Genomic DNA, 15,061 nt, shown 5'->3' with positions numbered 1-15,061 from the left:
TCTATCAGTCGGGAAATGTGTCCTCGAATGGTGCTTCGAACTAGACTATTTTGGATGTTGATCGTCTCCTGTCGGTCGCTCGTGTCCTTTCCCAGAGTTTTTTGGCGGATGCCTTCGGGCTGCCTTATTTTCTTTCATCCGGTTATGATATAAGGAAGCTTGAATCTTATCTAAGGAAAGCCTATTTATATTCAGGTCATCTTCTCAGACCTGCAATTTCTTTGGCTGATGTTGCGGCTGCATCAACTTTCTGGTTGGAGAATTTAGCGCAACAAGAATTGGATTCTGACATATCTAGCATTATTCGCTTACTGCAATATGCTAATCATTTTATTTGTGATGCCATTTTTGATATTATCAAAATTGATGTTAGATCCATGTCTTTTAGCTATTTTAGCTAGAAGAGCTTTGTGGCTTAAATCTTGGAATGCTGATATGACATCTAAATCTAGATTACTATCTCTTTATTTCCAAGGTAATAATTTATTTGGTTCTCAGTTGGATTCTATTATTTCAACTGTTACTGGGGGAAAGGGAGTTTTTCTGCCTCAGGATAAAAAACCTAAGGGTAAATCTAAGGCTTCTAACCGTTTTCGTTCCTTTCGTCAAAATAAGGAACAAAAACCCAATCCTTCCCCCAAGGAATCTGTTTCCAATTGGAAGCCTTCCTCAAATTGGAATAAATCCAAGCCATTTAAGAAACCAAAGTCAGCCCCTAAGTCCGCATGAAGTTGCGGCCCTCATTCCAGCTCAGCTGGTAGGGGGCAGATTAAGGTTTTTCAAGGATATTTGGATAAATTCTGTCCACAATCAATTGATTTAGAGCATTGTCTCTCAAGGGTATCGAATAGGATTCAGAGTAAGACCTCCTGTGAGAAGATTTTTTCTCTCACGTATCCCAGCAAATCCAGTAAAAGCTCAGGCTTTCCTGAAGTGTGTTTCAGACCTGGAGTCTTCAGGGGTAATCATGCCAGTTCCTTTTCAGGAACAAGGTTTGGGGTTTTATTCAAATCTATTCATTGTCCCAAAGAAGGAAAATTTATTCAGACCAGTTCTGGATCTGAACATTTTGAATCGTTATGTAAGAGTACCAACTTCCAAGATGGTGACTATAAGGACTATTCTGCCTTTTGTTCAGCGAGGACATTATATGTCCACAATAGACTTGCAGGATGCATACCTTCATAATCCGATTCATCCAGAACATCATCAGTTCCTGAGATTATCTTTTCTAGACAAGCATTATCAATTTGTTGCTCTTCCATTTGGCCTAGCAACAGCTCCAAGAATCTTTTCAAATGTTCTAGGTGCCCTACTCTCTGTAATCAGAGAACAGGGTATTGCGGTGTTTCCTTATTTGGATGATATCTTGGTACTAGCTCAGTCTTTACGTTCTGCAGAATCTCACACAAATCAACTAGTGTTGTTTCTTTGGAAACATGGTTGGAGGATCAATTTACCAAAATGTTTCTTGATTCCTCAGACAAGGGTCACCTTTTTAGGCTTCCAGATAGATTCAGTGTCCATCTGACGCGATCCCCTTTGCTCGTTTTCACATGAGACCTCTACAGCTTTGTATGCTGAACCAATGGTACAGGGATTATACAAAGATATCACAATTAATATCCTTAAATCCCAATGTTCGACACTCTCTCTGACGTGGTGGATAGATCACCATCATTTAGTTGAAGGGGCTTCTTTTGTTTGGCCAACCTGGACTGTGATCACAACAGATGCGAGTCTTTCAGGTTGGGGAGCTGTTTGGGGATCTCTGACAGCACAAGGGGTTTGGAAATCTCAAAAGGCGAGATTACCAATAAATATTTTAGACCTCCGTGCAATTCTTAGAGCTCTTCAGTTTTGGCCTCTGTTACAGAGAGAACCGTTCATTTGTTTTCAGACAGACAATATCACAACAGTGGCATATGTCAATCATCAGGGTGGGACTCACAGTCCCCAAGCTATGAAAGAAGTTTCTCGGATACTTGCTTGGGCGGATTCCAGCTCCTGTCTAATCTCTGATGTCTATATCCCAGGTTTAGACAATTGGGAGGCGGATTATCTCAGCCGTCAGACTTTACATCCAGGGGAGTGGTCTCTCCAGCCAGATGTGTTTTCTCAGATTGTTCATATGTGGGGTCTTCCAGAGATAGATCTCATGGCCTCTTATCTAAACAAGAAACTTCCCAGATACCTGTCCAGGTCCAGGGATGTTCAGGCGGAAGCAGTGGATGCGCTGACACTTCCTTGGTGTTATCATCCTGCTTACATTTTCCCGCCTCTAGTTCTTCTTCCAAGACTGATCTCCAAAATCATCATGGAACAATCATTTGTGTTGCTGGTGGCTCCAGCATGGCCACACAGGTTTTGGTATGCGGATCTGGTTCGGATGTCCAGTTGCCAATCTTGGCCACTTCCTACTGTCTCAAGGTCCGTTTTTCCATCAGGATCTCAAATCATTAAATTTGAAGGTATGGAAATTGAACGCTTAGTACTAAGTCATAGAGGTTTCTCTGACTCAGTGATTAATACTATGTTACAAGCTCGTAAATCTGTCTCTAGAAAGATGTATTATAGAGTTTGGAAGACTTACATTTCATGGTGTTCTTCTCATAAATTCTCTTGGCATTCTTTTAGAATTCCTAGAATTTTACAGTTTCTTCAGGATGGTTTGGATAAGGGTTTTGTCTGCAAGTTCCTTGAAGGGATAAATCTCTGCTCTTTCTGTTTTATTTCACAGAAAGATTGCTATACTTCCTGATATTCACTGTTTTGTAAAACAGTGAATATCAGGAAGTATAGCAATCTTACATATGAAAAAAACTCTAAACAAATTTGTAAAAATACCATCTTTCTAAATGGAGACTATCGGGACTATTCTTCCTTTTATTCAATAAGGTCACTTTATGTCCACATTAGATTTAAAGATGATTACCTTCACATCCCAATTCACCAGAACATCACCAGTTTCTGAGGTTTGCTTTTTTGGAAAAGTATTATCAGTTTGTTGCTATTCCATTTGGTCTAGCTACAGCTCCAAGAATATTTACCAAGGTTCTGGGTGCCCTTTTATCTGTAATCAGAGCTCAGGGTATTGCAGTATTTCCTTACCTGGACGATATCTTAGTACTAGCTCAGTCTTTTCATTTAGCAGAATCTCTCACAAAACAACTATTGTTCTCTCTCCAAAGATGTGGTGGGAGGATCAATTTACCAAAGAGTTCCTTGATTCCTCATACAAAGGTTACCTTTTTAAGTTTCCAAGTAGATTTATTTTCCATGACTCTTTCCCTAACAGAACAAAGGCAAAATTGATATCAGCTTGTCAGTCTCTCTCATTTCCTTCAGTGGCTCTCTGTATGGACATATTAGGCCTCTTTATTGCAGCTTCAGATCCAATCCCTTTTGCTCGTTTTAACATGAGACCTCTTCAACTTTTTATGCTGCGTCAATGGTGCAAGGATCATACGCCGATATAACAAGTGATATTCTTAGACCCCAGCATGCACCTTTCTCAAACTTGGTGGCTGAATCCCCAATCTTTTACTCAGGGGTCTTCTTTTGTTTGTCCTACCTGGTATGTGATCACCACAGATGCAAGTCTTTCAGGTTGGGAAACTGTTTGGAGGTCCTGACAGCACAAGGGGTTTGGAAACCTCAGGAGCGAGGTTACCAACCAATATCAGAAATAGATCTGATGCACATAAACATACTAAGTCACAGCCTTTAACGCTATTAGGGACACTGTGTTTGCTACCTAAATCACCAAAACATTTGATAACTATCACTTATCGCCTATTATTACTTCCCAATTATGCCCCTCTCCCAAGTTTCACTAGATTATGGAATAGAGAACTAACAGAACCAATTAACAATAAATACAACTAAGTCTAGAGGAGAAGTCTGCACAGAGCTACTAAACCAAACTCCTAGGGCCCTAATAGATTCTCTAACAATTAGGCAAAGGGAGTATAATCAAAGAAAAATGCTTAGGAGCGCTAAAAAGCTAAAGGTTCTAAGGAACAAGGAAAGAGGCAAAAATAATATATACAACACAGGCTAGTAAAATCAATGTTTATATATAGATAGGCTTGATTCAAAACATATATAAGCAGGTGTAATAAATGTTAAAAATCTAAAGTTGTATAATTGTTACTAAATATATGCAACAATGTGTTAAAAAATCGGACGTCTCCGATTAAATGCAAAACTGTAATAATATAATATGGGATTGCCACCATTAAAAAAATAAAAATAAGATAGGAACTGGTAGAAAAAAATGTTTTGCAAAACGTATTATCACCTTAAAAATACAGTCAGTTCAAATCCAAATAATCGTGACTTGTAAGTCTGTATATCCAAATCACAGTGATGTAGACAATGAAAGTCCTTACGTGTAAGTTATAACCAAATACCCGACTTGAGGACGTTATAGTTCAGGAACCGCAGCTATGTGTGTATTCTGTTTGGCATCCGTGTATACCTTTTCAGCCGTTATACCACACGTCACTGGTCTCTCAGCTGCTCCTGTCCTATTGGACAGTCTCAATTTTCAAACACTCCAGGAGTTTTTTTTCTGTCCGGTATTGGAACTAGTATCCTGCTATTAGTGCAATGGCACGCTGGATACTCACAGCATATATTCTTTTGTAGACTTGAATATAAATTTAGATGTTTCTTCTCGCACTCACCAGTGCACGGATATAGAGCAAGCAGATTTTCAGTATATTAAACTGAATAAATAGGCAATATTAACGCCTAAAAGCCCAATGTGAACTCCGTTGTCCACAGAGAGGGATAAGCACAATTGTAAATATTATTGACTGCATAAAAGAAATCAAATCATCAACCGGTTTTTCCCTACATGAGGGCTTTTTCAAGAGGATTCAAACAATGATTTTAGTGTTTAATGTCTCCTTAAAGATAAGCAAAAGCCAAAATTCTTACTTGTCCACTACAATTTTCCATTCGTCCAGGACTAGTGTATGTTGTTTATGCTGTATTGCTTGCACCTAACACAATTTTCTTTCTGCACCTTTAGTTCCTTTAAACTCTTTTACTTGAAAGTTAGTTTGTATCTTATTTTGTTTGTTGCGTTTGGGATTAACTTTTTGTAATTATGATTTTATGTTGCTTTGTAAACTTTTTTTTTTTTTAAATTAAAGGGCTAGTAAGGTCCAAAATGAAATGTGCAAGGGTGCATTTCAATGTGAAATATTAACGCTTCTGCATTATGCTTCCATTAGCAAAAATGCTTCTAGTAGGAGTTATGACTGTTTTTCTGCAGCATACGCGCATATATCCTGTGAGGGCCTGTAAACCGGTATTCATAGAGCTGAAGAAATCATTTGTGTCATGCAAGCCCCTTCTCACTGTGAGCAGCTGTGGTTGAATACTGGTGCACAGGTCCTCACAACATATGTGCGTTAGCCACTGAAAAACATTCATTACTTGTACAAAAAGTGTTTTTTTCTAATGAAAGTATATTTCAAAAATGCTTATATTTAACAATTGAAATGCACCCTTGCACATTTTATTTGTGACCTTTCTATTACTTTAAAGCAATAGGAAAGTCAAAATCAAACTCACATGATTTAGATACAGCATGTCAATTTAAAGCCACTTCTATTTTAAAATGTGCTTTGTTCTCTTGGTATTCCTGGTTAAAAAAGAATACACACATATCCTACACTAGTGGGAGCTAGCTGCTGATTGGTGCCTGCACACATTTGTCTCTTGTGATTGCCTAACTAGATATGTTCAGCTAGATGCCAGTAGTGCAATGCTGTGCCTTCCGCAAAGGAAAACAAGAGAATAAAGCAAATTTGATAATAGACGTAAAATGGAAAGTTGTTTCAAATTGTATGTTCCCTTTCAAACCATTAAGAAAATTTGAGTTTCCTGTCCCTTTTAATAGTATGGAAAAGTGGTGGTTTAAATTTTATTTGCAGTTAAAGCTGGTATTATTGCCAGTCCTGTCATCTTGTTATTGTAAGTGTTGTGTGAACAGTCTACAGAATAGAAATTTAGTTTTCCTTCTTAATATAAGGAGAGTCCACGGCTTCATTCCTTACTGTTGGGAAATACTGAACCTGACCACCAGGAGGAGGCAAAGACACCCCAGCCAAAGGCTTAAATACCTCTCCCACTTCCCCCATCCCCCAATCGTTCTTTGCCTTTCGTCACAGGAGGATGGCAGAGAAGTGTCAGAATATTTCGGAGTTGTTACTCAAGATGGGTATATGCCCTTTGATATGGGACTGGAGTTTTAAGTAGTCTTGTCAGCTTCTCAGTGAGAGCATTGACGAAAGTTAGAGTCTGGAGATGCAGGGAGAGTCTTCCTGCGAACCCATCCAGACTGCTTGCTAACAGCTCCTTAGCAACCAGTGTTGCCGAGTTTCACTGTCTGCTTTTTCTTCCCTTAAGTCCATGTCAGGAGCGATGCTACAAGACTGTCACACTTGAGAGGCTGTGTTTCTGTTCCACAGCACGGATTCTGGTAAGATCATTTAAATTTTTACTTATGTTGAAAATGCTAAAGACAGGATCACAGTGTGGCTCATTTTATCTTTATAGAATCATGGGTTAATATCTCCTGAGGGAGGTTATTGAACAGTGGGGATTAATCAAATGTGATACTTTGATTTTATGCTACTTTATTTGTGAGATTTTTTTGGGCTCATAGACTTGTTATGCGGTAATTGAACATACAGGTTTTTACTTTCACTTTGAACACTGCGCAGCTTGTAGCTTGGCGCTCTTTTTCTCATAACAGGGGCGGCCCTGCCTTGCGCACCACATGACTGGGTGTGGTCATACTTTCGTGTTTCTCTTTCCTGACCGAGCTAGCTGTCGGAGAAGGCACTTGTTTCTCTGTTTTCCTAGGTCTAGGAGGTGGTAAGTGCCCCAGTCATTGGGAGTATAAAGGTGCCATTTTGTGAGAAATAAAAAGATAATGTATTCTGTGTCCTACTGTTAGCGCAAGCTATAGATGGTTCTGATATGCTTGAGGGTACTTCCTCTATTCTAAGAGTAATTAATACCTGTCTATTTTGTGAGGAGGCCTTGGTGTGCCCACCCTCTCAACTATGTTCCATATGCAGTAACAAGGTTATGTCTAAGAAGGTTAATCCCTTTAGTACTACTGAGCCGTCCACCTCTGAAGCTTCGCCGTCCCATGAGGTGCATACCCATCAGTTATCACCTTTGTCACATGCAGCTTCCTGTACACGTCTGATCCTCCATCTGGAGGGAGCCTTTTACCATCAGACTTTACCGCGCAGTTAAAAACGGCAGTGTCTGAGGCTCTTTACCTCGCCCTGCCAAGCGAAAGGTTAAAAATAGCTCTCTGGTCCAGGGGACATCCATTGATTGATTATATTTGTCTGCCTTCCAAGTATCCCAGGATGGGTCACACACTCAGTCTTCAGAAGGTGAAATTTCTGGATCGGAGACTGCTACCTCTAGGCCTCCGGCTGCAGAGGAGCCAGCCTTTAGATTTAAAATTGAACACTTAAAGGGACACTGAACCCAAATTTTTTCTTTCATGATTCAGATAGAGCATGCAATTTTAAGCAACTTTCTAATTTACTCCTATAATCAATTTTTCTTCGTTCTCTTGATATCATTATTTGAAAAAGAAGGCATCTAAGCTTTTTTTTTATTCAGAACTCTGGACAGCACTTTTTCATTGGTGGATGAATTTATCCACCAATCAGCAAGGACAACTCAGGTTGTTCACCAAAAATGGACCGGCATCTAAACTTACATTCTTGCATTTCAAATAAAGATACCAAGAGAATGAAGAAAATGTGATAATAGGAGTAAATTAAAAAGTTGCTTAAAATTTCATGCTCTATCTGAATCCGGAAAGAAAAAAATTGGGTTCAGTGTCCATTTAAGTTTTCTTTTAAAAGACGTTCTGTCAACATTGGAGGTTCCAGACGCCGTTGCCTGATGAACCTTTGATCTCTAAATTAGACGGAGTGGATAGGGTAGCGCTGCTTACTTTTCCTGTACATGTAAAAATGGCGAACATTATTAAAAATAAATGGGATAGAATTGGATCTTCCTTTTTCCCTTTGTCGGACTCTCAGCTGGAGTTGTGGGGTTCCGTCCCTAAGGTGGATGGAGCTATCTCCACGTTAGCTAAGCCTACTTCTATCCCTCTTGAGGATAGCTCATCATTAAGAGATCCGATGGATAGGAAGATGGGAACTTTTCTCAGGAAAATGTTTCAGCATACGGGATATTTATTTAAACCGGCAACGGCTGTTGCCTCGGTTGCTGGAGCTGCGGTCTACTGGTGCGACTCCTTAGCAGATTTGATCGAGGTGGAGGGTCCCCTTGATGTTATCCAAGAGAGAATTAAAGCTTTGAGTTTTTCATGCTGACAAAGCCGTTTTGCGATCCAGTTTGGGATTTCTTCCCAAGGTGGTGTCAAGTCGTAACATTAACCAGGAAATAGTGGTTCCTTCCTTGTGTCCTAACCCATCCTCTTCATAGGAGAGGTTTCATCATAATCTGGATGTGGTTTGGGCCTTGAAGTTTTATCTTCAGGCCACGAAGGAGTTCAGACAGACTTCGTTGTGTATTCGGGAAGGGGCAGAGGGCCTCTGCAACTTCTCTATTGTTTTGGTTGAGGAGTATGATCCGTCTTTCTTATGAGACAGCGGGACACAAGCCTCCTCAGAGGATACGGCTCACTCGGCTAGAGCTGTGGCCTCTTCTTGGGCCTTTAAGAATGAGGCTTCTATGGAGCAGATTTGTAATGCGTCTATCTGGTCATCCTTACATACTTTTGCAAAATTTTACAAATTTGATGTTTTTGCTTCGGCGGAAGCAGCTTTTGGGAGAAAGGTTCTGCAGGCTGTGGTGCCCTCAGTATTGGGTCCCCCTCCTTTACCCTCCCGTTTTCTTCATTCAGTGTCCTCTAGAGCTTGGGTATTTGTTCCCACAAGTGATGAATGAAGCAGTGGACTCTCCTCCCCATTTAGATGGAAAACATAAATTATGCTTACCTGATAATTTCATTTCCATCGTGGGGAGGAGAGTCCACTGCACCCGCCCGTTCTCTGGTGGGCGGACCCAAATTTATTTTTTGTTCTTCTGGGACCATTTATACCCTGGTATTTCTCTTACTGTTCCTTGTTCCTTGGCAGAATGACTGGGGGATGAGGGAAGTGTGGGAGGTATTTTAGCCTTTGGCTGGGGTGTCTTTGCCTCCTCCTGGTGGCCAGGTTCTTATTTCCCACAAGTGATGAATGAAGCAGTGGACTCTCCTCCTCACGATGGAAATTATCAGGTAAGCATAATTTGTTATCTGTGATGCAAACATGCAGATTATTTGCCTGAATGATAAAATCTCTGGTTTCTCAGTACAGAGCCGTCGAGCGCTCTGGCTGAAGTCCTTGTCTGCGGACTTGACTTCTAAGTCTAGACTGCTTTCCCTCCCCTTTACGGGAAATATTTTATTTTGTCCAGGCCTGGACTCCATTATCTCCACCATTACAGGGAGCAAGGGTGTCTTCCTACCACAGGATAAAAAGAACAAATCTAAGGGACAAAAATCTAATTTTCGTTACTTTTGTTCTGAAAAGTCCTAACATCGGCAGTCCTTCTCTAAGCCTGAGCAAACCAAGAGCACTTGGAACCCGGTTAAATCCTGGAATAAATCCAAACAGTAAAAGAAGCCCGCCGAGAACAAGTCGGCATAAAGGGGCGGCCCCGATCTGGCGCTGGATCGTGTAGGGGCAGACTGTGGCTGTTTTCAGACGCTTGGTTCAGGGACATGGAGGATCCGTTGGTCCTGGAGGTCATAGCTCAGGGATACAAGATAGGATTCAAATCTCATCCACCCAAGGGCAGATTTCTCCTCTCAAGCCTGTTTTCAAAACCAGAAAAGAGGGAATCCTTTCTGGGGTGTGTGCGGGATCTGTCCTCCTTAGGGGTCATTGTCCCGGTTCCTATCGCAGAAAGAGGTTTGGGATACTATTAAAACCTGTTTGTAGTCCCAAAGAAGGAGGGATCTTTCCCCCGGATTCTGGATCTAAAGTGCTTAAATAAGTTTCTAAATGTCACCTCATTCAAGATGGAGACAATAAGGTCCATCCTTCTAGTTCAGGAAGGACAGTTCATGACCACTATAGATCTGAAGGATGCCTACCTTCACATTCCAATCCACAGGGACCACTTCCAGTTAATAAGGTTTGCGTTCCTGGATCAGCACTTCCAGTTCATTGCACTTCCGTTTGGTTTAGCTACTGCTCTAAGAATCTTTACAAAGGTTCTAGGGGCTCTCCTGGTTGTCGCCAGAACCCAAGGAATAGCAGTAGCTCCCTACTTGGACGACATTCTGGTTCAAGCACCATCCTTTCATCTGGCGGAGGACCATTCAGTATTTCTTCTCTCCCTTCTTCAATCACATGGATGGAAGATAAACTTAGAGAAGAGTTCTCTTATTTCAAGCACCAAAGTAGAATTCCTGGGTACTATAATAGACTCAAAATCCATGAGGATATTTCTAACCGACCAGAGATGTTGCAAGCTTGCTTTGGCATGTCTTGCCCTCTGTCTCAACAGATTTCCCTGGACAACCAGTCGAGAGAATTGCTCTCTTTGTGGCTCTGTCCAGATCATCTGTCCCGATGGACATCCTTTCTAAGACCATCCTGGGAGATTGTGACTATGGACTTGTGTCTTTCAGGATGGGGAGCTGTTTGGAGTGCCAAGAAGGCACAAGGCCTGTGGTCTCAGGAGGAAAGCTCCCTCCTGATCAACATTCTGGAACTTCGAGCAATCTACAATGCTCTGAAGGCTTGGCCTCTTCTGGGTTCGCCCCGGTTTATCAGATTCCAATCAGACAATATAACCTTGGTGGCTTACATCAACCATCAGGGGGGAACGAGAAGCTCCCTTGCAATGAGGAAAGTAACTCGGATTCTGGAGTGAGCGGAGGCCCACAACTGTTAGCTGTCATCAATCCACATTCCGGGTGTGTACAACTGGGAAGCAGATTTTCTCAGCAGATAATCCTTTCATCCAGGGGAATGGTCTCTCCATCCAGAAGTGTTTGCGGAGATATGCAACATGTGAGGGACGCCAGAGATAGATCTCATGGTGTCTCGTCTCAATACCAAGCTACCCAGATATGGGTCGAGGTCCAGGGATTCTCAGGCAGAGCTAATAGATGCATTAGCGGTGCCTTGGAGGTTCAGTCTAATTTAACTTTTTCTTCCATTACCACTCCTTCCTCGAGTAGTAGCCCGCATCAAGCAGGAGCAGGCGTCAGTAATACTGATTGCTCCATCGTGGCTGCGAAGGATGTAGTTTGTGGATCTAGTGAGGATGTCATCTTCTCCTCCATGGAAGTTACCTTGTTGCAGTGATGTGCTGGAACAGGATCCTTTTGTTCATCAAAATCAAGATTCTCTGAGGCTGACTGCGTGGAGATTGAACGCTCAGTCCTTGCCAAGAGAGGGTTTTCTGAAAGAGTTATTGATTCTCTCATTCTAACTCGTAAGGCGGTTACTCGTCGCATCTATCATAAGGTGTGGAGAACCTACTTATTCTGGTGTGAAGAGCATGGATTTCCTTGGCATAAAGTTAATGTTGCCCGGTTTCTATTGTTTCTCCAGGATGGACTGGAAAAGGGTCTTTCGGCCAGTTCCCTGAGGGGACAGATTTTGGCCTTGTCTGATTTACTGCACAAGAGACTCTCTGAGCTTCCGGCTGTTCAGTCTTTTGTTAAGGCTCTGATTAGGATCAGACCTGTGTTCAGATCTTCGGCTCCCTCTTGGAGTCTGAATCTGGTTCTGAAAGTTTTGAAAATTGACATTAAGTTGTTGTCCTGGAAGGTTCTTTTTCTACTGGCTATTGCTTCTGCTCACAGAGTATCTGAAATTGCCTCCTTATCTGGTGTTCCATTCGGATAAGGTTGTCCCATGTACTACGTTAGGGTCTCTCCCTAAAGTCGTGTCAGACCGCAACATCAATTAGGAGATTGTGGTCCCTTCTTTGTGTCCTTATCCTCCCTCTTCAAAGGAACGTTTACTTCATAATTTGGACGTGGTTCGTGCCTTGAAGTTTTATCTTCAGGCTACTAACTTCTTCCTTGTTTGTGGCATATTCTGGGAAGCGTAAGGGTCAGAAGGTCTCTTCGACTTCCTTATCTTTTTGGTTGAGGAGTCTTATCCGCTTAGCTTATGGGACAGCGGGTCATAGACCTCCTCAGAGAATTACGGCTAATTCTCTAGAGCAGTGGCTTCCTCTTAGGCTGTTAAGAACGAGGCTTCTATAGATCAGATTTGTAAGGCGGCTACCTGGTTCTCCTTACACACCTTTTCTAAATTTTACAAGTTTGATGTTTTTGTTTCAGCTGAAGCAGCCTTTGGGAGAAAGGTTTTGCAGGCAGTGGTGCCCTCAGATTAGGGTCCTCTTCTATTTTTGTCCCTCCCGTTATCATTGTGTCCTCTAGAGCTTGGGTATAAGTTTCCCAAAAGTAAGGAATGAAGCCATGGACTCTCCTTATATTAAGAAGGAAAACATAAATGTTGCCCCCGCCGTGTTTCTCGGATGGGCGGCCCCCTAAATTTTATATTTCTCTTCTGGCACCTTTTATACCCTGATATTTCTCCTACTGTTCCTTGTTCACTCTGCAGAATGAGTGGGGGAAGTGGGAGAGGTATTTAAGCCTTTGACTGGGGTGTTTTTGCCTCCTCCTGGTGTCCAGGTTCAGTATTTCCCAACAGTAAGGAATAAAGTCGTGGACTTTCCTTATACAGAAGGAAATGAAATTATCTTGCAAGCATAATTTGTTTTTTCTTTTGGGAGGGGGGGCTTTGTAAAAAAAAAGTTGAAACTATCCAAATGATTTAGTTTGAAGGGCTGTTATTTGCTTCTCTTTATGCTTCTGTGTAGAGGAGAAATTGAACAGCAGAAAGTGATAAGCTACAAATTATCGCAAATTGCATATTAGCTGACAGAATTTCAGAGAGGGTGCCATTGCTCTAAATAAAATGTACTCATTGCTTTTTATAAAGGGCCAAAGTTTTTTTTGTTGTTGTTGTTTTTTGCATGACTTAACCCATTTATACAGCACAGAATTACTCTATGGACAATTTGTGCATTTTTGCAGGCTCACCTAGCATCGTGTGAGTTTGCCAGCCTGGTATGCAAACAGTGCCAAGGATATTTCCAAAAGAATCAGTTAGATGAGCACATGAAAATGGACTGTCCAAAGCGTGAAATCCTCTGCGAGAACTGTGCATTACCTATGCCCTTTGAGCAGAAACAAGTGAGTACTGACCACATAGGTAATAAGTAACTCAGAATATGGTTAGACAAAGTAAACTGCCTGACATTTGTAATTAATAACAATACAAGGAAGACATTTGTGGCTTTGGGTTACAGAAATATTGCAATGAGAATGTTTTTTGCAAAATATAATCCCTTTCAGGAGCTATAACACATTACAGCTCTTGAGCAGCATATAGCCAGTGACTTGTGGTACATATGTTTCTTTCCTAAGATATGGAGAGTCCATAACATCATTCAATTACTAGTGGGAATATCACTCCTGGCCATCAGGAGGAGGCAAAGAGCACCACAGCAAAGCTGTTAAATGTCACTCCCCTACCCATAATCCCCAGTCATTCTCTTTGCATCTGTCAATGGAGGAGGTGAAGTTTTGGTGTCTGAAGAAAAATTGGATTTCGTTCACTTCAAGCAAGATTTTTGGGTTTAGCTGTAGTCCACGTTAATTTCTTCAGTAAGAGTAGTGGTGGCTTTCAAGCAGTTAGGAAGTTGTGAGGTGGTGCTTACTTTGCTCATTTTGCTGCCCTAGGTATAGAAAGTCAGAGTTTGGTTACTCTGTTCTTTCTTTTTTCCACAGGTCTCTGTTTAGAGTTTGTTTCCTTTCACACCTGATGGGCTGTCTCCCTGCCAGACAGTTGGATTGGAGGTAAGTGCCTTTTTTTGTCTCTAGGTATAGGAGATTGGCACTTAGTAAATTTTAGCTGCATCTTTTTATGGGACATATATATATACTTTATTTAGGGTATTTTTCTGACAGGGGGCAGGCAATGTTTAAATGGCAAAGGGAGACTAAGGGGTTAAAGTGAATGTAAATTTTGATGCTAAAGTGCCCGGTTTTTAAAAATTCAATTAAAAACAGGGGCACTTTAATTCATCAAAATTTACATTTCACTCCTGTTGTGAAAAAATACTTACCTTTTAATCTTGACAGCAGCTCCAGCTTCCTCCACCCGTCGCAAAGCCTCTTCCTGGGTCTAAAATGAGGAAGGAAGGGAAGCCGTAATTGGAGGATGACCTATCCATCATTTCTGACATCATAAATGGCTTGCGACGGCCGGAGGAAGCTGGAGCTGCTGTTAAATTTAAAAGATAAGGTTTTTTTTCACAACACAAGTGAAATGTAAATTTTTATGAATTAAAATGCCCCTGTTTTTAATTGAATTTTTAAAAACCGGCACTTTAGAATCAAAATTTACATTCACTTTAAATAGTATATCCCTTTATTTTATGGCTCATGTGTTGTGGGTTGCGATGTTTATATAACCCTGATTGTGTAGACTTATTTGAATTTCACAGGTTTTCATTCCTAGAGGAGCGGTTACTTTTTTCTCCTACACAGAAACGCTCGCTTTTTCTCTGTTACACTGTTTCTGGTAGGATATATCATGTGACTTTTGCTCTTCTGCATTTATTAGTGTAGTGGCGTCAACGGCCAATTTGTTTTCTTTCCGGGATTAGTATCTGAAGGAGAGTGTTCGGATCAGCTGGGGATTTCTCTGCTTAGGCAGAGTGTTTTTTGCAAGGTCAGGTAGCACACCTCAGTTCGGCTGAGGTGCAGATGTCTTGTCTTAGTTATTTTTTTCTTCTGAAAGTTTTTTAGCATATGGGCATAGAGGTTCTGTTTGCTTATTTCTTTCCTAAGATATGGTCCACAGCATCCTCAATTACTGTTGGGGATATCACTCCTAGCCAACAGAAGGAGGCAAAGAGCACCTACAGCAAAGCTGTTAAGTGTTTCTCCCCTCCC

At 41.3% G+C, this 15,061-nt stretch overlaps 1 protein-coding gene across 1 annotated transcript in view; it reads left to right on the top strand.

Moving 5' to 3' along the window:
- Positions 1-15,061, top strand: part of TRAF6 (TNF receptor associated factor 6) — a 219,202-nt gene that overhangs the window by 88,961 nt on the left and 115,180 nt on the right. The window contains 1 exon segment of the mRNA XM_053720146.1: positions 13,136-13,294. Coding sequence (XP_053576121.1) covers positions 13,136-13,294 — 159 coding nt within the window.

Source organism: Bombina bombina, chromosome 7 (assembly GCF_027579735.1).
Source record: "Bombina bombina isolate aBomBom1 chromosome 7, aBomBom1.pri, whole genome shotgun sequence".
NCBI lineage: Eukaryota > Metazoa > Chordata > Amphibia > Anura > Bombinatoridae > Bombina > Bombina bombina.
The sequence above is the reverse complement of the archived record's forward strand: the minus strand, read 5'-3'. Positions and strand labels throughout refer to the sequence as shown.